At 38.9% G+C, this 23,739-nt stretch overlaps 1 protein-coding gene across 2 annotated transcripts; it reads right to left on the bottom strand.

The window, feature by feature from the left end:
• Nucleotides 1-1,073: 1,073 nt before the first annotated feature.
• Nucleotides 1,074-23,537, bottom strand: SLC38A4 (solute carrier family 38 member 4). Of its 2 annotated transcripts, XM_050325083.1 has the most exons (16): nucleotides 23,401-23,537; nucleotides 19,529-19,756; nucleotides 18,673-18,751; nucleotides 17,258-17,373; nucleotides 14,169-14,242; nucleotides 13,951-14,043; nucleotides 12,266-12,347; nucleotides 12,092-12,174; nucleotides 11,922-11,980; nucleotides 11,256-11,534; nucleotides 11,058-11,137; nucleotides 9,870-9,970; nucleotides 8,784-8,908; nucleotides 6,042-6,186; nucleotides 5,025-5,122; nucleotides 1,074-3,646 (listed from the first exon to the last, which is right to left on the bottom strand). In XM_050325083.1, the coding sequence occupies exons 2-16, from the start codon at nucleotides 19,645-19,647 to the stop codon at nucleotides 3,545-3,547; spliced, it is 1,635 nt and encodes a 544-aa protein (XP_050181040.1). In that variant the 5' UTR covers nucleotides 19,648-19,756; nucleotides 23,401-23,537; the 3' UTR covers nucleotides 1,074-3,544. The 2 variants fall into 2 exon arrangements, with proteins under 2 accessions (XP_050181040.1, XP_050181041.1); XM_050325084.1 differs by lacking the exons at nucleotides 1,074-3,646; nucleotides 5,025-5,122 and adding an exon at nucleotides 5,129-5,628.
• Between the last annotated feature and the right edge of the window lie 202 nt (nucleotides 23,538-23,739).

Genomic DNA, 23,739 nt, shown 5'->3' on the forward strand with positions numbered 1-23,739 from the left:
TACTTAGGCCTGCTGCCCCTCTTTAAGATAGATGTTATTGAATATAATCTTTGATTATTTATGGACTAGAGAGGACTTTGCCCTATAAAGAGTGTCTCTTTTTCTGTCCCTTTCCAGAGCTGAAATATTCATTACTTCTTGTTTTTGTTTTGTTTTGTTATGTTTTGTTTTTCCCCTATATCACTTCTGGCATTCTTTTCACATCCATTTAATGACACACCTCTTTGACCACTAAAATTTCTAATATATTTTCATTGCTTTTTTCTTGTCCTCGAAGACATACCTTTTACTTTTAACTCCATTCATTTACTTTGCAACAATTGTAATTGTTTAATTAAAACATCCTCCTGCCACTAGAAATTTATACCTCAAGCACCACAGAGACAGAGCAAAGCTGATGCTGCAAGGAATTAAGGATGCCTAACTACAAGGGAAAGAGAAAATCAGGGCAGATCTTTGTGTCGAAGTTGTTGAGCATGCATCTGGGTCTGCAGTGCCTCCCTTATTAGTGGGCAGGTTGCAAATGCTGGCTGGCTTCATGTTTCTCCCATGAGCTCATCGGTGCTAGAGGTATGTATAGACCAGTATATTCTGAGCTGTGATTATACACCAGACAAGTATGTAACAGCAGGAAAACCCACAGCTGCAATCATAGGAAGTATTTATACAGAGCAGTACCATCTGGTGCTTGTTCCTATACTATACTTAGTGATATACTATATTTACTCCTATAGTACACTTAGTGACTATACTTAGCGGCTATACTGTGTATCCCAGTTAATCCAAAGACATTCAGTATCTCACAGATAACTCCACTTTTAACAGCAGCCATTCTTTACCTGGTGATGTCTATGCAGCTCCATGAATAGATACAAAACAGGGAATGCGAAAGGGTTATTATATGAAGGGGATACCATCTTGCTCATCTGCAGATACATGGATACACAAATTTCTCTCTTGAAAGGGAATGCAGTTTCAGTGATGCCTGTGTTAAGGCTACCAGCTTGACTCTGCTTGATTTAAAAGAAAAAAATTCCTTCTCCTGCTAGTCTAAAACAGAAGAAAAAAAAATCTACAGTCTTTGAAAAATTGATTTATTATACATCCATAGACGGTTTTGTAACAAAAATCCTCACCAGGCCTATTGTCAGCAATACAAAACTAATAAGAAACTCCAACATTCACCATTTGCAGCAGTGCTAATAAGTTAGTGGGCAATAGTGCCCTTACTTCCAGTGTGCACTGCAGCTGCATATAACTGTGACCAATGTATTTTTACTTGAAAACACGACATTTTACAGCCTCTCTACCTCTGTTTTGGACACTGACAGTTCTGTGCCATAAAAACGCAGTGAGTTATCCCATGGTTCCATAGCTCTTCATTTTTCTTGAGGTCATCTATATTTTAGGTGGGCTACATGAATTCCTAAGTCTCTACATGCAGTCGTAGTCATGATATGTGCTTTTACTCTGACGCAAAGAGGCAGTTACAATTTCATACATATAACTCTCAGTAATGGTATCAGGAAGAGAGGTGTGGCATTGTGCTACTATTAACTCCAGTCCACGTTAAAGGCCTCTTCAGTAGTAAAGCAGCATTATTGTTATTGGTCTGCTTAAAACAGAGGTAAATATTTTTGGCACATTTTTCTTAAAAAATGCAAAGCCAGACTTAACATTCACAAGGAAGTGTTTCCCAGTATATTAAGGATACGGTACTCAAGTGGGCATACAATATTGCTCAGAAAGGTAGCATTTGGCATGGATATGCTTTTCCAGTTAATCTGTAAGTATACATACATTTATGCAAACACACACATACAGATTTTTGTGCAAAGCCAAGGAGGGAGCAGACACAACTTCCAAGTGCCTCATAGCCTTCTGAGTTCACAGGTGTTTACTCAACAGCTTTCTAAGTTGGAAAATGAAAACTCCAATTACATGAGCTTGGACTTGTGTAAACATGATAAAACCAAGAGTCTCACCTTCCCCCTCATTCCCTGGGCTAAGGAGTTAATGTGACCTCTCTGACTACTTCTCCCTGGTGTGTACAGAGAGCATATGTAGTGAGTACTCCACAGTATAGCCCAAAACATGATCTGAGTGTTAATTAAGCATCCATATAACACAGAACATAATGTTTTTTTCCTGTCTTGCACAGCTGCATAGCATGATACATTTGAGATTGTCAGTAATGTTGTTACCTTTGCGTACCTTAATTACATATGACGTTGTTGAATGCTAGTGTATGCACAGGCAAGTTAAGGTACAGCAACATACCAAGTTATCCAAATTTTTGGTGTAAAATGGCAATACAGAATTTTAAGGCACATATTAAAAATTTTCCAGAGGAAAACATCTTGCAATTTATTGTAACATAAGTAGTATACACCTGAATGTGTTTTTACACAGGTAACAGTTAGGTGACTTGCTACAGGTATATTTTTTACAATAGTGAATAAAAATGAACCTTTTACAAACCAAACAATTCATTATGTTTTCTTCAAAACAATATTAAGTGTGTGGCTATGAAAACACATAAAAAAATTTCAAAAATCATTTACCACAGTGTAATATTTTTATGACTGGAGAAAAACAAAAAATTATGTACATAAATACATATATTTTTATATATAGCAAATTACAGTTTCCTGCACTGAACATTTATCAAATATACAAGTACTGAACAATACTGGATAGGGTGCTTTGCCACACCTTGTGGTCTCTTTAAATTCCTGTGAGAGTGGAAGACAAGTTTCTACAGAGGATACAACTTGTTCAGTGATGCAAGCTCACACAACAATTAAAAAAGTAAAGAAAGAAACCACAACCTACAGCAGAAATGTCTGATGTTCTCAGCACAGGCATCTTTAACAACAAAATGAGAATGTCCAACTGTTCTTCAAGCACATGTTCCAACACAGGATCTGTGTCAGAGACCTTAATTCTGTATGACAAGCCATCACCTGCCAAGGGCGATACATTTGGACAAGAAATCTAATGCTCAGCTTTGTCCACTGGCTTGTCAAAGCCATCATCTTTCTGATAGTCAGATTGGTCTATCAGGCAGTGAGGAGTCACCTTTTAGATCCCCTACAGGAACTGTACCCTTTCGCTTGGACCTGGGCAGCCACTCCCATGAGCTTCAGATCGAGAACAAGGCACTATCTGGTTTTCTGGCCATTAACTTTCCAAGGCTCTAGGAACTGTGGTTATGATCATGATGGGAGATTTTAAATGGGGTGACACCAAGCTATTTTTGAGGACTATGTACAAAGTTATTTTGGTTTTGAAAATAGGAAGCATTCACACCACACATTTCATTTCACCTGGCCAGAAATGCTAAGCTCAGGTTTCTAATGCATAAATAACGATCCTTACTGAAAAGGATGACATAGACTCCATTGGGCTCTTGTAACCTCACCAGAAACTGTTTTTGAAGTACTGCAGTTACTAGCCAGGAATAACAATCCCATTTAGATGTTTTTCGGAGCACACAATACAAATATTTACGTCATAAAAAGCACTTGGTTGTCTCCACAGGTTAGTGATGTCTGGAACTTGGGGGATTGTAAATCCAGTCCATTACAATAAGAGTCATACTCACAATCATGAAGATTATGCCAACTATGAGAAAAATCAGAGCCTGCAATTGGAAAAGGAAATTTTATTAATGAAACAACTGACTGAGCAGGTTGTAGCTCACAGTCTGTCCCACATTTATATAACACCCAGGGCCTGAGTTTGGGTGTGAAAAAAAAACTATGACTAAAGCCCAAGTAATGTTGTACATGAATCAAAGTTATTCTTGTGTGAATTTCAGTCCAAGAGAACCAGGCTTTACAAGGCTAGATATGAAGACAACCCATTTTGTTACTGTGACCAATAATACAAAACATGACACAGGAACAGCTTTTCTTTTTCTTTAAAAATTGATGAATTTTCAATTAATTACCAGAGTCTCTGACATTAAGAACATCTTCAGAGTTAATCTGTTTTATCCTTATTAGACAATCAGGTAAGCCAGTATCTCTTATCTAAAGGTATTTCTGTGTATATTCAAGTGATTCAGATGCTTGTAGTCACTCTCTGGTTTACTGGGGCTTTAGTTTACCATAATCTGTCCACAGTTAATATTATTCTGCCTTGCAACACAACGATGAATATTGTATGTAATCTCAGTGCAGGGTGTGAAATTCTAGATGTGCCTAACACACAGCAACATGAAGAGTAAGCAAGGAGACATGAACAAATATTCACAATCTCTCTAGAAAAACATTTCCAAAAGCCATGGTAGAAATAATTTCATGATAACAAACCTCTTCTTTTATACTTGCAGTATGTATTGGTTAACTTTCATGTTTTTTGTGAGCATATATATATATATATATATATATGCTCACCTGTTTATTTATGTGCCTGCCTATATATTTCATTAATAACCTTTCTAATTAAATTTTCAAAGAACATTTCCTTGGTGATAGTTAAATTGTGTAAATTTAAATTAAAGTGCAGACAGTTATTGATGTTCAGGATGAAAAGTACTGCTGTGGCAGTCCAGCACGACATACAGACACATGCTGTGCATAAATGATAGACCTTCATATATGACTCCTGTAGGTGTATGGATCTGTCTCAGAGGGGAAATCACTATTACTTATTTATCTCTGCAGTACTAGCATGAACCTACAGTTTCTTATATGTTTATTTAGTCTTGATGCTATTTATGCAAATGCAGGTGTTAACTAGACCTTAGATCTGATTAAATAAATGTTTTTTTATAGTGGTTTAAGACACACTTTATCCTAAATACTTAGTGTTGTGTATCAAGAGTAGTAGGGCACTAAAGGCTTCAGCTTGTGAAGCCTGTGGTGAATCACACTGTCCAACCTATATTTTCAGTGAAACGCTACCATTTATGAGCAACTGCCACATATTGTAAGTCAAAGGTCTGAATATTTGTGACCAGTGGAAAGTACACACCCACCCATACTTATTTTTGCAATTGCTGCCAGCTCTCTTACCCCTATCTTCTGGGGAGACCTCAGGGGTTCCTTCTCCACAAGTCGCAGGTAGAAGGCACCAGGGAGGATGAAAATCAACATCGTAGCAGAAGAGGCTCCTGGAAGAGAGAGCAGAGTTGACACCATCTGTCAGAAAAGCAATGTGGTGCACCTGCCAAAGAGAGCAGGTGGGAAGGCAGCTGCTGTTCCAAGCCCAGCTGCACAAAATGTTCTCTCTGTAGACAGTATTCATGGAGAGTTGTAGATGTCCAAACACTTGTTTGAACGCTTGGGGCCTGAAGAGACACTTGTTACTGAGAGGATTTTTTCAAACCAATGTCTGCATGTCAGCTGGTAAAACAAGGACAAATAGACACTGCCAGGGTGGGATGACCCTGGAGAGCAGGTATCGAAAAGAGAGTGGATGATCTGTTCCTAGGAAGTTCCTACTCCTCTCTGCTCAGCAGAGCCCATCATGGTGTCCCAGGCACAACAGGCAGGGAGGAGCAAACCAGCTGCAGAAAGCCCATGGAGGTGTCTTTGTCAAGGGCATCTGCATTCATGACTCTTCAAGCAGCTCGGAAGACAGAGGCTCTTCATGGACCTCTCTGATCAAAGGCCAAAACTGACCAAAAGAAAAAGGTAGGGAGAGAACTGTGAATGTCAAAATAAATGTGTCACTTCTCTCATTTTCTTACGTCACAGTTTAGAAGTCAATAGGCTTTGTTCATTCTATAGGTGCTTGAAAACCAAAGGTAATTTCCAACTCCTCCACAAATATTAAATAACCTTTTTGTCAAAATGGGATTCCTTATCAGTTTTTATACTGGGATTATTGGATTCCTTGTGCCTCATGAAAGGTAGCAACAAAACTGGGTAGCCTTCAGCTTTGTATGTCAGTTGTTTGGGAATGATATCCCTTTTAACTTTAATCTGTGTTTATATTACTATACTGTAAGACCCAAACTGAGACTGTCATGCAGCCCATGAATGTAAATATGTTGTAAAAAGAATTAACAAAGCGTTTATGAAACCTACCGATAAATCCAAAGATGTCTTTAATAGTTGGAACAAATATTACAAGCAGGTTATTAAAAGCCAGAATTACTGCTGCAATCAGGAAATGTCTTATCCAGCTGAATGGCCTTTTGGGAAACAGCAACGCACTGATAGATGAACGGATCTGCAAGATGAAAACCAGGAGGGAAAGTAAAACAACAATTATTTTTTCTTTGCTTTTCACTTTTAAAAAGGATCTATGTTAATTACTTTTGCTGTGAGAAATTCTGACTGAAAAAATGTGTTTTCAGTCTTTGATTCCCATAACGTAATCTCACTCTGATGTACGTTTTTGAGAACTGGGTTCACAGTTTAATGCAGAAACTCAAATATTTGCAGTGTAGGAGAAAATCAAGTAAATAGGGTGTAAAATCCAGGACATGAAATCTGTTCAACTGAAAGATGCAAATATTAGCAAAAAAACCCACCCAAAGAACCCCCCACTATGAATACTAATCAGCAGGCAAAAAATGCATGTGTGAAATAGGAGTTCCTCTGTTTCTGAACCTGATCCCTCTGAAAATCCCACAGGAGTTCTGTCATTTACTTTTCTGAGAGAAAGAGGAAGCTGTTGTTTTACTTTCATTAATTATATACATATACACATCAGAAAATAAAAGTATATTTTTCAATGCCACTTGGAAATTATAATCCTAAAAGCTGCTGCAGAGGATCCTTTTTGCTCCACTGACTTTCTCACACAACACAGATTTTTTTTTTTCTTTTTCATCATGAAAGATGGTAAGTAGGAAAAAGGTCAAAAACAAATCCATTTGATGGCTGGAGATAGTGTTACTCTCAAGTACCATGATTAACTTAAAATTTGAAATGTAGAAATTGAACAACAATATTTTTACACTGTAAAAAAGCTCCAAACCCACTTCTGTTCATTCTTTTAAAATAATATACAACTGTTTCTGGGTGAGTTTGGCAACTGAATAAATGTATAGGGTTTTGTCAGACTTGGAGTCCATCACTTGAAAACACAGCATGAATTTTGTATTTTATGTTTTTCATGTTGATGTCAGCCAATATTAGGAAGAGAGAGGTAGATTGCAAATATTTTTTCCAGCCCCTGAGTTGGTGTAAAACAGCTTTATTGAAGCAAAAAACTGCTAGCTATGTTTCTGTGCACTTACTCTCAGCAGCTTGTCCGTTCTCCCTTCTGTGACATAGTCCTTAAAAAGGATTTATCAGTTGGAAGTTTTACACTGACTAATGGTACGTAAATCCATAGTTTATTTTTTTTTAACCATGAAATGAATTTTTTTTAAAGAAAGAACTCTGACTACTTCGAGAAAATACAAATGCAATAATTAATTACAAAAGTAGTTGAAATAATTATATTGCTTATTTGGAGTAATAATATCTGCTGTTCTGGCTGTCCTACTAGGCTGTGTAAATCTCTTTGATATTCTGGCTTACAAGCAAATGTTATTTTCTCAGGAGTCCTCTTAACAGAGCAATTAGTGCTGTGGTATGCAAATGTGAAGACTTCACACTATTCAGATATAAGAATGATTTTACAGAAAGTTAAAAGGAAAAATGTTACATCTGACAGACAGAGGCTTTTGCAATGCCATTAGCTTGTTTTCCCATGAAGTGCAATGAGTTTATTAATACTAATTTAAACATTTAGCCACTGGTTTAAACATGACATTTAAGGCAGAGCACTGGTGTTCTCCAAGCTACAAGTGATTACTGCTCTAAGGCATTTGTCAGCAAGCCTGGAAACAGTATCTGCACAGACCTGCATTGCATCCAGGACAGCGGATCAACAGGACCCCAGGGTTACTGTTCTCATCAGATGGGATCCCTGTGGTGTGACGTGGGTTGCAGGGAGCCCTCTGTCAGCATGATGCTGGGCTTGTACTTGCCGTACAAATGACACACCAGCCTCCCAAAACCTAATCACCAGGATCAACTATTTTCTCCCCAGCTGCATAACCCCTCAGGGAAGGCATGACAGACAGTCCTATGCATTCAGGAGCCTAGAGGTCTGCTCTTCAGGGGAGATTGATGCCTGAGGAGGGTCAGTCCCTCTGCAGAAGTGCCGACGCCCACTCCAGCACAGAACTGTTTGGTTACCTGTGTCTTTCTGTCCCTGCTACTGTGGATATTTGTTTTTCCCTGTGAAGAGAACACAGAAGCTCCAAACTTTGCACAGACAGCTGACTATGTGTCTGAGTCTTGCATGCCCTTGTTTTCTGGCATTTAGCTTCCTCCCCTGTCCATAGACTCAAGCATGTAAGGTGAGCACAGGGCCTCTGTCCCTCTGCTTTGGCAGCTGGGTCTGGGAGTCCTGCACAGTGTGTGACCTGAGATTCACATGCGTGTCCTGAGTTTGGATGCTACAGTAGGTGCCTATATTTCTGTTAGGAAATCTCATAAGTGTTTTCAGTATATCCCCATCTTTGGTACTTAGCGCTGCTCTGATAAATATAGTACAGAAAAAGCCAGAGAGACAGAGAAGTCATTCCTGATTTATTTATAAAGACTGATTTATTTCAGTCTTTCAAATTTTGCAGCCCTAACTGCCTAAGGTCCATGCTCTGATCAAACTGCATATGAGGAAAACAGACCCTTCTAAATAAAAATTCAGGCTTATTTTTCTTCAATGTCTTATTTTTCTTCAAATGTCTTCAAATGCCTGTGCTGAGCACATGCAGTCAGTGTATATGGGCTAGCCCTGATTTCAGCTTCAGCAACTGTGTTACTTACGGGGAAAAGGACAAGGGGCACAGTCAGAGTTACAGCTACCAGCACTGCCAAGCGAACTGACAGCAAAAGGGTGTCGAAGGTGTACACTTTAGTGTACGTATGAAGTAGCTCATCTTCAACTTCTCCTAAAAAAGGAAACAGAAAGGAGCTAAATCACTTAAGCAATATCTGAACACGCAAAAAGATCTTTGTACTGCAGTCAGGTAAGATTAGCTTTATCCCAGCCGCTGTTATGGGCTAGACATGAAAGAGGAATTTTCCCACCGTGACTGATACAAGTCCATCATTCAGAGACGATGAGGATAATACAGCTCTGAGGTGATGCTTTGTACTCTAGTATCTTTGATATGACTTTAAGAAAGACTTTGAATGGATACAGAAGCTGAAGTAAAAATAATTTCTGTGATATGAAATATGAACCAACTGAACTGGTGACAGCTCCCTTTGACCTCCACGCACATGTCCCAACTCTCAGACAGAGCTCCCTTGGCCCAGCGATAGGGAGAAGATTGTGCTGTATCATTCATTTCTTTGCTGCATGGAGGAACTAATGAGCTAAAAAGAAGTGGCGTTTGCATAAAATGGTGTACTAATAGAGGGACTACTCTGTTTGCCTATTGGTGAGTCTAGCTCATCCATATTTTTTACAGTAGAATGATTTGCACCTGTTTTTCAGCATAGATGAATCTGAACTAGTGGTGTCAGAGCTGGATTGGGTAGCATTTAATAGTGTCATGTAAAACTGTTGAGCTCTAGAATATTTTTAGTACCGTCACTCTTGGCCTTTGACAAGAGCCAAGTTTACAGCAGCTTCTTGTCTAAGTTCACAAAGCGAAGAGATACACAACTTGTCCCCCTAGTAGATGCCTCTGAGTCTCTCAAAGGTGAGGAACTGGTGGTCTGACAGCTGGAGAAGTGCCACAGATCATTCAGGAGATTGCATGCTGCTTATTATAATTGAATGTTGCTTACACTTGGATTTGGGCCCACAAAAAATGCATTAATACTTGGGCCTCTGAGATAGAACCAGCTCATCTACTTTGAAATGACAGGGAAACTTCTGCAGAGAACAGGATTTTGACCTACCGTAGAAGGTAAGGTATCCAAAGAGGGCAGCCAGAAGATACATGATAAGCATGCCAGTGATGGAGATATTTGAGACATTCTGCATCCGCTTTCGGGAGCGACTGAAGTACAAAAGAAAGAGAGTAACAGTCCTATAAAGCCTCCATTTGTACAAGAAGTACTCAGAAGTATCTTAGCTCTCTGACACATCCTCCCTTTCTAGTAAGTTCATAGCAACTATATTGGTGACACAAAGCTGTTGATGCTTTACAGCTCTGTGCATAGCATCATAGACTTGTGTTGAAACTCCGTTTCTATTGCTTTCTCTCTGATAACATAAAATGTGCCACATTATTTTGTAAATCATTATTTATTAACTATCAGTCTCAGTGTATTTTAAATAAAAAAAAAAAAAGGAAGGGCTAAAATAACAGGACTGGTAGTAAGAATAGGCAAGAGCTTTTAGCCAGCTCTGTATGAACATAGCCTTATATTTACATAGGGCTGTTCTGCAGGTTCAAGGACTACTTGCAGGTCAAATCCTTTCTTTATAAATCCTTTGGTTAAAGATAATCTTCATCTTATAGGACCTGGAAATATGTTCCCAAGTTATCTGAGAATTCTTATTGCTTCTGAGGTTAAACCTGCTGAAATAGGAGCTAATGGTACATAGCCTCCTTGAGTTTTGCAGCACATCCTCTTGTAATGTATTTTTTGCTGTTCAACAAATGCCTTTGATTAGTGCTTTCCAACTATCAACTCTGTGCTGATTTGAGCAAGTATATTTGATTTTTGATATTTCTTAAGCAAAATAGGCTGGGTGAAGGGACTATGTGAGACACCCAAACCAATGGCACCACAAGAAACTTTAAGAGTAAGTAGCAACTGACACAGACATACAACTCATTAAGATATTATTAGAAACAAGAATTATCTGCTTCAGTGCAACAAAGTTCTCCAGTTTATTTCACATCCTCTAAAGAACTGCCCAAATTCCTCCTTTCCTAAGTAAACATTGATCAATACAATGGTTCTCTGTCACCAATATCTGACTATAAGGTCAAAGCAAAGCCAATATCTGCTTTTTATGTAAAGCGATAAATCATTATCATGTGTGTGTTTATACATCTGCAGTCAAGAGGCAACATGTAGAAAATGATCTCTAGCTGTGGTTAACTGGAAGTATTGGACAAAATTTAAGAACCTTACTCTTTCAGTTCACTGTATATTGGTAGCACCTCAGGGTGGCATACGAATGCAAATGCCAGGATGGGTATTGCATAGGCAGTCTGTAAAATAAAGCTTCCATTAGTAAGAATGGTCATGGTTGTACCTCTGACTTTTGGCAGCCAGCAGTTTAGCTGTAGTCCAAAGGGTTAAAGACAAAGTCTGCAGAATCTCCCTTACCCGTGAGTTGAACACAAAGTATTTTGGCTGACACTTGTCACTGCTGTCACTGTGCGCTTCATATTCTACACTGCTTTTGGGGGAGGTATCTTTTGGCTCCTCAAGGCCTGGTAAGTGCCCAGCTGTGTTGTCCATCATGAAATTCACACCAGAACCAAGTGACTCATTTGGTAACATGATCAGGTGCATTGGCACTGTGTTATTGGTGATGGTCCAGTTTTGAACTCCACGGTCCATGATGGGGAGAGGACAGGGTATTTGGGATTTCTTGAAGATTACCTACAAAAGAGTAGACAACGTCATCAGAAGAGTACCACTGTAGGTGATTACACACCTGGGGTATTCCAGCAGAAGTATAAACAGGCACACAGAAGAGAGAGGGGAAATAGAGGGAGCTAGAAATCAAGTGTTACCACTTCTGCTTCTCTTGCAAATATTTGTTGTTAATCTGCCTTTGCTGTTATCCTGTTCTATTTTTTATTCTCAAGTGTTTTTTAAACTGAATTTTTTATCCTGATTTCATTCAGTAATAGGCTTGTTGATTTGATTCAGTTGCAGGTGCTATTCTAACATTCACATTAAATTGTCATGGTAAGAAATACAACAGTGTTTAAGGGTTTGCAAGTTCTTTGTTTGCTTAGAGACAACACCCAAACAGTCACCTACCACACTGACAAAGAAAACCATACAGGTCAGCGAAAACCCACTCGTATAACCAAGATAACCTGTGCAGTAAGAAAAACAAAACAAAACAAAAAAGAAACCAGTTCAGCTACATATAAATTCACAATCCTAATAGAAATAAAAAAGGAGCTTAAGCAGTGCATTAAGCTTACCTAAGGTTTTTAGAAGGGAGAGGGGAAGAATAACCAAAACTGTTACAAGTATGACGAGGTAGTTCCCATTCAGGTACCATTCTCTAAAGAGGATGAATAAAAATAACAACAAACATCATTGACATCGAAGTGAAAAATTTTCATCTGAAGTTCAGGTTGGAAAAAGGTACCTACCCAGAATTCTCCTCAAGTTTCATAAATGCTCTGATGACTTCTGGAAGTTCATATTTAATAATAAAGAGGTAGCTTGACATTGCTGAAAAAAAACCCAAAACAAAACTGAAAAATTAAACACCTTCAGGGAAAAGAGTAGTTCCAAAAAAAGAAAAAGATTTTTTTTTCAAAAGGAGAGAAATGAGTTTTGTTCAAATGAAAGTGTGACTAAATAAATGATGTGTGCCCTTCAAATTGTTATGAACATGTCCTGAATGACATTAGAATGACATTATTGTATTAGAATACAATACAGTTACTACTGAATTAACAGCATACTTAAATCACTCCTAACTTTTCCTTTTACTCTCTTGTTGTAAATGTTATTTTTCCAATGGACACTGTCCATCCCCTTCTGTAGTAACTTAAATTGTTACTAACTCTATATCTCTTCATCTACCTTATCCTCCCTATTTTCAACTTCATCCTTCTAACACTCTTCTCTGTATAACAAGAAAACAACTAGTTGTCGAGATTCTTGATGGAAGAGTGGACTTCTATGCACCTCATTTAAATGTACTTCCGAAAGGAATGCATCTTTCATTTGTTTTATGTTTGCCACAGAGAGATCTCTGGAGACCTATAAATCAATCTAGACAAGGACTAGAGGAACAACTATTCTTCTTTAATAGGAAGCATGCTTCATTCCTGAATTCAATCAATTTGATATTTAGGCTTGAGGAAGGAAAGGAAGACCATAGAATAGCACCTTTTATGAAAAAATCCAAAAGTCTTTTGCAGTAGAGAGGTGTGAACTACCTCTATCTGGGTAGCAAAGTTGCTATAAAAGGACAATAATGATCTGTTGATGGAGATTTGCAAAATACAGCAATGGAGACAAAATAGAGACAAATAGAGACAAAAATATCTGCATACATTCAATTGACTAATGGTATATTTAATTTAAATTTCAGTTACTTCTCCTTAAGGAATCTGTAAAAAATTACAAACTCCCTTGAGCTTTCAGTCCTCTAAAAGGCTCCTTCTTCAGTGCCCTAAAAGGTTTCTTCCAGGATAGTAAAAGGAAACAAGCTTCACTGCATGAGTATACAGTCCTATCCCTACTATTTATATTGGTAAGTAAACAGCCTCCTGTCCTGAGACAATGAAGATTACTTGATAGATGTTTCACAGGAAGTGTCTTTGTAGGTGAATACATTAAAAACTTACTTTTAAACACACAGCATCTTCAGGAGAACACAACCCAAACGTTATTTCAAGGAGAGAATTAAGCTGAAAAATGACTTACTTAAGAGCCTTTAAGGCAGAACCATATGCTGTTCCTTATACATTGGACTAATCTTTTCTAAGTTGAAGCAGATGGTTCAACTAGATGCTAAGAAGAACAGTCTGAGTTGTACTCAAAGAGAAATGGTCAATTCCTAGAGGACAGTCAGCCAGGCCACTTTGACCATCACTGAAATCTTTCCACTGACCATGGAGAGATCCCAGGTAACTGTCTTTCACCATACACTGAAGTGTCAGGTAGCTGAATCAAAATGAGATTAACTCCTTATGTCCTTCCTTTTTGCAATACAGTGTATGCTGTATCTGGCTCAACTCTGATGCCATTTAGCCAGATAGAGGGAGGAAAGCACTTGTGTTCTGTAGAAAAGCATTGGAAGATAGAAAATTCTTTCCCCTACCTCCAATGTTCTGCATTGTAACTGAAATGAAAACACCGCACTTTCCAGGCCAGCCAAATGCCTTTTCTCCCAGTTTTTCATATATTAATGATCCTGAAAAAAATGCAAAATGAAAAACAAAAAAAACCACTTGAACCACTGCATACTTGATGAATTGCATTCCAAGGTAAAATATGTGCAGCAGGGACTCTCTATCAGCCACAGTCTGCTTCTCATACCTCCTTCTTTTGATATCTTCAGTAAGAGGTGGACCGAGTAGAGTGACAATATTGCTACGCTGAGCAGCAAAACTCTGTAAGGCAAAGCAGAAATTAGAATCCTAAGCAGGACATCAGAGACAGTGGATTTGAACTTACACTTGCTCATTTTCATGAGTTTCAACACATAAATAGTTTTCAGCATGTTTGTTCTTTGGTCTCCCAGTGCTAAATGCAGAGATAAGTGTCAACTCTAGCTTACTTGTGAGTACAGTTGCACCTTATACACTCCAAAAGCCCCTGAAGGCTTGTTTAAGTCCAGTAGGTGCCACTTCTGTGCTATTCCACAATGATAGAATCTTGTATCTTAACAAGATTCTACTAAAGCAAACAGATTTCTATTCAAGAGTCTGGTCTTTGGACTCTTACCTGCTCCTTGACCTCTCAGTTTCATATCTTTCCTTATTCAGAGCTGTCACAAAAAAAAAACCCTGAAACCCCAAACCAAAACAAAAACATGATTGTGAAAACTTCACAGCTGTCTCCTGGGTGGTTACTGCTTTTGGCTTCTGTCATATCATTGTGGAGTTAGTTGCCTGCTGTGCAAGTACATAAAAAACTTTGCATAATGTTAAAGCATGGCATGATACTGGAAAACCTGCTCTTGGAGCACTTGTAGCTAAGTCTTCTAGACTAGTCTGCTTGAAGGTACTGGTGCCTGAACTCATTAGTTTGATTACTGCCATGTTCCTTCCACATAAAATTTGCATCCGGTGATTTCAGCCTCTTACAAACTGTTGGTGAAAAATGTAACTTTGTGTGACATATTCAGGGCACAACACTGTGGGCAGTACATCTTATTACCATAACTGTCTTGTCATCAACCTGCACAAGTGCTGGTGCAGAAGGGAATGCGATAACGTGACAGAGCTAGGAAACAGATGTGCCTTACTCCACAGCTGAACAGGAGGCTGTGCTCACACCTTCCACCCCCCTGAACATGCAGTTTGGTATAGATATGGGAGACACTGACAGCTAAGTTCATAAATGAGTTACAGTCTAAGATCAGACCCAGGATCTGGGGCAAGGTGATGGCTACCAGACCATCACAATTTTTTCTGAAGTTTCTCTCTTTGACAGAGACAGACAGTACTACAGCCTTCATGGTGAGAAGGGTTGCCTGTCATGATGTAGGCTCACACGATATGGTAAGGGGGAGTCATGCCTGAGATCACAGTGTATCCTGCTGAGATGGCGTCCTTCTTGATCAGGGGAACCCTGGAGCATGCTGTTCATGTTTCCATGTCCTGACACGAGGTAGGGTAATACAAAGTCCTCCTACTTTCACTGGTTAAATCATGCCAGGCAGCAGAAGTGACACTCTCAAGCAATCTCTGTGCTATTGTAAACCTCCTCCACAGGAGGAATGTAATGGGAAGTTCTAGAGAGCTTCTGAGTTTTAGAAACCCTCCTTTCACCTTCACCCTGTAGGACATCTTCCATCATGAAAGTGCTTGAGCAACATGAGAACAGTAAATTACAAAAAATGTAGATGATTCTACCAGCATCATCTAAATTAGAATTAATGTCCAGCAGTTTCTATTTAGGTAGATGGGACTTTTCTGTCTCAGTAACACTAACGTTGTGATCTGTGAAAACAGAACTTCCAGCAAATGGTTACATGCCAGGGGAGAAAAAATATCCACACAAAAGCTTATACTTTTAAATAAAACTCCTTCCTCTACCAGTAGGGAGAATATTTTCATGGAGGAAATATGGAAATAGAAGAGAAAAGAAAGCAACCTCTGGGTGGAGATGCCCTTTTTCTGGCTGTTTAAGTCTCCATGTAGTGCTTTAGCCTTACTCCCTGCTCCAGCACTGCTAACAGAGCTAATGTGATTAGGCTGATATCAGATTTATTTTTTAGCCACCTGTGTGAATGAACAGAACTTAAAAATAGTGATATTACAAAGATAATGTTTTTTCCCTACTAATGAGGCTTAATGTATCATGGTTTTCTTTCCAGTGATAATTTATGGGCATACTAGTTAGTACAAGTGCTCAGAGAAAGCTGGAGAAAAGAAAAACTCCGACATTTTTCTAACCCTGATGCAGACAATTTTAGAACCAGCTTTCATTTTTGATCTGCAAATACTATGTCTAAGCCAGTAGAGTGCAGGTGTTATGAAGCACTTACCCAGAACAGCGTTTGAATATACAATTAATTTTCAGTTAAAAATTCTACTGGCAAAACAGGAGATGTTCCTTAGCAACTGGAATCTACACGTAGTATTTCAAATGCTGTTTCTCTTGTAGTTACACAGTCTTCCCAAGCAAGAAGCGATATAAAAACAGCCAAGCAACCTGGTTTAAAGGCTTGCTGGATTCCACTAATGTCAGACAATGACCTAATACTATCATTATTCTCATGGGAGGTTAAAATTAACACTTCAGTTAAAATTAAAACCAGTTATAAAAAAAGGAAAACCAACTTTTTTTTGGTATAATCTGTCTCATTAAAATGAGCCAGAGGTTAGCCATCTATTAAAAAACTTACCATGGCTATCTGTTACTGTCTATCAAAACCCATTCTGTATAGATACTGCCAGCCACATACTATTGCTTTCATCTGTGCACATTGTGTACAAATAGACTTGAGGGAGTAACATTAAATCTGGATAAATCTCTGAATGCATTTACATTCAAAGCATGTTGCTATTTCAGATTATACTGAATATTCTTCTTTTATTTCTACATAGTGATTAGATAGCTGGAATGGTGTAAATATATTTATGGGTGATTTAATTCCCTTGTTGGAGTCCCATAATGAACCAGTAAGATTGCTAACTTTATTTTAGGACCGGTATACTGTTCTTTCCTTCTGTTTTTTGACCTCACAGTATCAATTCACAGTTGTGTTCCTGATACAGAACAGGTCTAAAATATAAGGAAAAAGAGGCTTTTCAGCAGTGGTTCCTCGTGGTTTAATTACAGATGATCTTAAAAAACCTTTCAGCTAACTAAACAAGCTTAACATACCTCTCTTATCATAAAAGCTTCAGTGCCAGCTCCATTCTTATATTCTATTTGCTTTCTTTCTATGTACTTACATGAAAAGGATAATTCCTGTGTTGGCCATGGCATAGGAGAGCCCTAAGATGCCGCTGCCCATAATGGCATTGCTGAGGTTGAACGAGGACATTCCAAAGGAGATTCTACCTCCATGCTGTTGGGTGCAAAACCAGTAAATGGCAATTAATTTGTGTTTTACTGAGCAAGACAGACTAATCATCCTCATTGCTGGATTTCCCTGCACTGGTCCCTTGATCTTTAGAGATCTTTAGAGAACCTTCTTCAAGGTTCCCAAGTCCACAGATGCTTGCCACCATAAGGAGTCTCTTTACCCCAAAAGACAGCTATGGTGGTAGTGTTTGCCTCTTCCCACTCTTCAGTTTTCTCAGAGAGGAGCATGGCTACATTCCTGACAGGTGACTGAGGTGACACAGTTACACTGCCTGTGTTAGCCAGTAGAAATACATGCTGCTATCTTATAGATTACCCACCAATTGATTTTAAAAAATCGGGTGGTTTTTATTTTCATAACTTAATACAACTGATTTTTGAATTTTTCTCCAGGTAGGATGTGTTTCTTTCTCTGGGGAAACAAAAGTGTGTCTAGGGGAGAAAAAAAATGAGGGCTGGGTGTCTGGGGCTGGAGGCAGGTGAGTGGAAGAGGACAAAACCTAGGACAGGGAGGATGACCCGTTACGGAGTTACAACAGACACCAACTGGAAAAGAAAAAGGGGGAATATGGCTCTTAATTTTAGCGTACAATCACAAATAAAATATTTTGGTTTTATGTGATCAGTTCTAATAAAACCTGTAACACAACCAATAAAATAATATCTTTCTTTTCACTAAAGTCATGAAAACTTTGAATAAAGTTAAATCCTGAGTGGACAGGTACCCACATCCACACCCCAGGAACTGGTGCTGTGCTTCCACTTGCACATGGAGTTGTCTAAGGAGTGAGAGGTGCATTGTGCATGTAATGCTCAGCATCATAAAGCCAAAACAAGAATGTCCTTTCTTTAAAACAATGTAGCTGGATGTGTATTCATTTACACTGATGCTGGAAACAAACAATACAACCACGTACACACTAAGGCTCAGATCTACCTGGCTTTTGGAGCAACAAAGTCCCTCTTAACCAAATGTCTTGTCAGAAAAATGGATGCAGACCCACAATGGCTGAACACAGGTGAGATTACATGGGTGCTACTGAAGTTCAAGTGTGATCTCAATAATTTTTCTGATTACTTGTGAAAGAAAGACCCAGTTTTACTTGTAAGACAACAGAAAGGCTTTGTTGCACTAACTGTTAGAAAATGTGTTTATTCTTCGAAAGCCAAAGTTATGTTGATCAAGTGACTTTGTTTACTGGAACTTTTGGAAAAAAGATTCAGGTTAATAAGACTTATTTTGTAATTATTCATTAATTCATTAAAAATTAATAAAACTTACATATTCTTCATTATAGTCTTCCAGTTTCTTTTTACCCAGATATCCATTTGTAAGGAACTTCTGACTTTCTGCATCTTCACTAGCAAACGGATTGAACACAAAGAAAAATAAGAAAATATTAGATAAAACTTATGACACATATTTTATTCTAGTAATACCTTTTGTCATTAGTGGAAATTTTCCTTTGACATTACAATAAATATTTAAAAATCCTTCAGAAAAACGCTCTCTTCTCCTGTAAGATTATCATTTCCAATGGCATGTTTAATAGATCTTTGCTTTACCTTGGAATTTAGTTTTAAACCCAGTAATCTTCAAATTATATCTGATTGGCAGATGCTGGAAAGTAGAATTCCATACAGCAGTGTGCTAAAGCTGAGCACATACTTCGCATCAGAGTAACGAAGCGCCTCGCAACTGCCCTGGTGGACAAACGTGGGTGGGGGGGAGCGTGCAGCAAGCTGAGAGCTGGAGGCCAATGGCTGTTTTTGAGATGTCTTTCTCCAGTCATGCAGGTGCTACTGCTATGGTGTGTTCTGCTGGATCACCTGAGGGTGGACTGTCCCTGTGGGAGAACTGAGCTGCTGAGGTTGCACTGCTCTGAGAGTGTATTAATTTACGCATGTACTATCTGACTGGAGTGGCTGGAAATTGCCAAGGGGCTGGGAGCCTGCAGAGGTCACTCCAGGTGGTGGCAAGGAGGGACCTGGGCTGCCTTGGATGTACTGGGTGCACTGTCCTCCAGAGGGCAGAATGGGGAGGGTCATTGCTGTGAGAAAACTGTCCCAGATGCCATTAGTGAAGCTTGTTTTTTGATTACTGCTTTCTAGCCTTAATAGAACAGTTAAATGCTTACCTCCTAATTGCAGCCTTTTCTGAATCAACCAGCTCTGTGTAGTTGTCTTCGAGGCTTTCCCCACTGTTGCTCTGGTCGTCAAGCTCAATGTTGACTTTTTGCAGCTCCATACGATCCATTAGAGAGGTCAGCGCTTTCCAACACACACACTCACTTCTTCAGGGTAAACAGCACCGTGCTGTCTGCTTGCACCTCTCTGTCATGCAGGGACTGCTGGAACACTCTGTTCTGCAAACAAAACACAATAGAACTCATTAGAATTTTCTTCAAATTAGATAAATCAGTGTGAATTGTTCTGTTTGTGTTTGATCTTGATAATAGCATTAAGAGGGGAAACTGTTACAAACTGGGAAAATTCTGGGCAAGCATAAAGGTTCCTTTATATGCCAGCACTTGGCCCTCCTGTCTCCCTTAAAATGGTAAAGTGGGTGTCCAGCACCTGGCAAAAATACAAAGCAAGAAGAACATGATTTCCTGAACTGCTTCTTTGGAATTTCTGGGAGAGAGTGACGCAAAAGTGTTTGCTGTTAAAAAAGGAGTACAGTACACTTTCCCAGTTGTTGTAAGATTAATGCTGTCACAGGTTTAAATGTATTGTAGACTTGTCCCTTTCGCTGGGATCTGACAGAGGTGAGCATTTCTGTATGATCACTTTTTGATGATTGGGAGGTGCAATTCTGATAGACCGGTTTCTGGTTTTCAGTGTACTTGTGTTTAATTCTTACTTGAGTCTGTTAGAAAAATTCCTGCCTTTTAAAAATCATATGATGCTCAACTCTTTATTTCTGTATGGGCCAAATAAAACTGTACAGACCAAATTTACAAAGGGAACTTCACCTCTGGGATTTCAGCAGCTGCATGTTACTTTACCGACTCCTCTGTAGATACATATGTGGATTCATTTGCTCATAACCAGACTCAAAATGAAAAGACTGTGCAAGAAATGTTGCAGTTTTGCAATACTTTTCCCTTCCAAAAGATATTCCTTGAGGTATTTTATATTTCCATTTCACAGCTGAGGTGACACCAGTGAAGGAGTGAACACAGACCAGAAAACTCATTGCTGGCAAGCTTGCAGCCAGTGTTACAGGTTCCTGACCCTCTACCTGCTACCTTAAAATCAGGCACACTGGCCAGATCCATGACATTTTTCATAAATATTACATGATAAATGTAGCTCAGCATTGCACAAAAACAATATCATAAAACACCACAACAAGTAATTTCTGTGTCTGGCTCTAAGTCCTACTTGATGACCAGATCGTCTCTATCCTCTGTTACTGATCACACACTGTTCTTAAGAACATTTACAAGCGTATTTGTAGTGGCAAGATGTTGAAGTGCATGTGTTTAAAATGTGAATGTAAACTTTAAATTTAATCCTGGAGGTTAAAACTGACCCCAGGCCATAAATTAAATTCAAATTCCTTACTTCTTACTAAAAGCATTCACGCAGACCAGACAACTGAAAATTGAAAGCAATATCACAATACACTAGATTTGCTACCAGAGAGAGTGACTGTGTTTAATTCTTTCTGCTGCCTCACAGAGAGTGTGTGTGAGGGGATGAGAGACTCAGACATCAAGGCAGAGCTGCTTGCACTTGCATTCCAGTGGCTGGGGGATTCTGCCCACTCAGGACATGAATAACTCCATGAGTTACAAAGCAATAAGACCTCTCTTTTCCCCCTCCCCCAAGATCCTGACAGAGCCCTAAGAACCACAGTTTCATTCACAGAACTATCGTCAAACTCAGACACTATCCTGTCTAAGAAACACAGTCATTTCAATTCTTGATGCTTATTTTTAATCTGTGGTGTAAAAGTCAGGCAAACAAATCTAACTGTGCTTATCCCTGTTCTGGTAAAGTATAAAATCTCCCCTGTGTGCATTGCCTAACTCTTGTTGGAGAAATGTCTTTTCCAGAAGTGGTAGTCCAAAAGATACAGATCTTCAAAGAGGTGGGAAACAGAGGTAAAAGTAAGCAAAAAAGTTCCCAGGAGTTAAACAACACAAAGATTAGGCTGAGGATGAAAGTCTGTGCAGCACAGCAAACTCAATTTGGAAAGGCGAGGAAAAATTGACATATTACTGCATAAGAATCATCTGGACATTGTCCTGTCAAACATTTGCACAAGTCATCTGATTTATGGGTGTCACCTCAAGAGGCTGTGGAATTACTGCATAAAGCAGTTTTCTATTTTTTGTTTATTTTTTAATGTGTGAAAGTGCAAATCCTCAGGGGGCAAAATGAAACCTGTTGAGAACCTGCTTTCTTGCAGTCATAACTTTTTAGGGAGAGGTTGGTAGAGATCAAGAAGTCTACAAACCCTGAGCTGAAAACCATTCGCATAAATGTGGACAGAACGAAATCCATGAAACAGGCCTGGTATTAGATTTGCATCCTGCAAACACTAATGGATGTAATTACGACCAGTGGTGTCTTGAACTTCAGCAGAACTTTGCAGAGCTGGTCCTTAGTTGGTGGAAATCCATATCTTCAGGATCCTAGCACTGCAGATACTGAGAGGTTTGGGAAGATGTTCAGGCACTGGCAACATGTCCTCCCCATGAGTAACATAGAAGAGGCAGAACCACCACTCCTTCACCTGAGGGGGAAATGGGTAACCCTGTGCCTCTGGAGTCACTGCTCAACATGCAAGGTATTTAGATAAAGGGGAATGCACTGGCATCAGGTGCTCAGTTGCACCCCTTCAGGGATTTGTGCTGGCTAGGCTGCTGTTCCTGGGGGATGGCCAGGAACAAGGGCAGGGATGGCGTGACAGCATGGCCACCGAGCTCAGGCAGGCCTGGGCCTTGCCAGAAGCTTAGCATGTAATATTGGAGGAGAAACACCAAAGTTCATATGTTTTAGCTTCTCTGGGATTTCATGCTTTATGCTTCTGAGTTCTGAAGTTGGTACCTAAACATACATGAAAAATCTCTTAGATTTACAATGTTCCTCAGACTTGGCTTCAATATGCTGATGGTTTTGCTGCCTCCTGGGACATTTGGCTGAACAGAAAAGATTTTTCTTGAAGTATAATATTAAAATGGAAGTACTTATTGCAAAAGACATTTACCTATTATTAGTAGGGAAGTTATATATTTCTATAAAACTGATTTTCCTCTTCAAGTATAAGGTGCTGTTCTACATCATTTATTAAGCAATGGTTTTCAGCAATGATTAGGAAAATGATGACATTTTTGCTCTCTGATTTCACAATGTTATTGATTCCTGTCCAGTCTGCAGTTAGGACATTAAGAGAATGGGCAATCACTTAGCAAATAATACTGGGTCACAGATATGACTAACACTTTCATGGGTTTTGCAGTATTAGTATTTGTAATCTCCTCCATGGTATCTGATTTAGCAGATTTTGCCAGATTCTTTGTCTTCATGACAGTGACTTTATAATATTATTGTCTATGTGGCTATTTCAAAATTAAATAAGTGCTGTCACTGTGAAACACATAATTAAAATGTAAAACTTTCACAAATTCTTTTGTTTAAAGAAATGTTAGCCAAGTAAATCAAGAGCCTTGAAAAAAATTCTCAGAAGTTAGCCAAGGGCTGCAAAGGAAAACAATCATTCATTTCTTAATTGACAAGACAATTTTGAACACTTATGCTGCTTCTCTGGTTTCTTAGGTTTTGATTTTCTGTACAAAAGAGAAGGCTAAATTTCATTCTTGGAGAAATACCAAGGATATTTGCCAATGTAAATTACCATATCAGTAAATCTTAAGGAGCCTATCCTTCACATTGCACTTATACGTACAGGTTAATTAAATTTCTAATTCCCAGTTTTGGAAGACGTGAGTAATCTCTAAAATACATTGATCAAACATTTTAAAGAAAGAAAGTTTACCTCTGAGTCAAGCAGGTTCTCTTCCTCACTTCCTAGGCAGGTTATATCTTTTAGGAGTTGCACCTGTAAGGAAAAGTTTGCTCATGTGCAACCTAGAGCAGTTGAACAGTGATTTAAAGACAAATGGGAGTGTATGAGACGAACCAATCGACAGCTGCTACACCCCAACAACTCCCTTCAACAAACTTGCGTCAGCTCTTTTTTAAAAAAAAGGGGAAAAAAAGAGAAGAAAGGTAAATCAGTTTACTGGAGCACACTGAGGGCAAACATCTCCGTTACCAGAGCTATTTGCTCTCTGAGCGTAGCACTATTACGAAACATTTGTCCACAGAGTGCTTC

The sequence above is a fragment of the Myiozetetes cayanensis genome, unplaced genomic scaffold (assembly GCF_022539395.1).
Source record: "Myiozetetes cayanensis isolate MyiCay16 unplaced genomic scaffold, myiCay2020 scf3, whole genome shotgun sequence".
Lineage (NCBI taxonomy): Eukaryota > Metazoa > Chordata > Aves > Passeriformes > Tyrannidae > Myiozetetes > Myiozetetes cayanensis.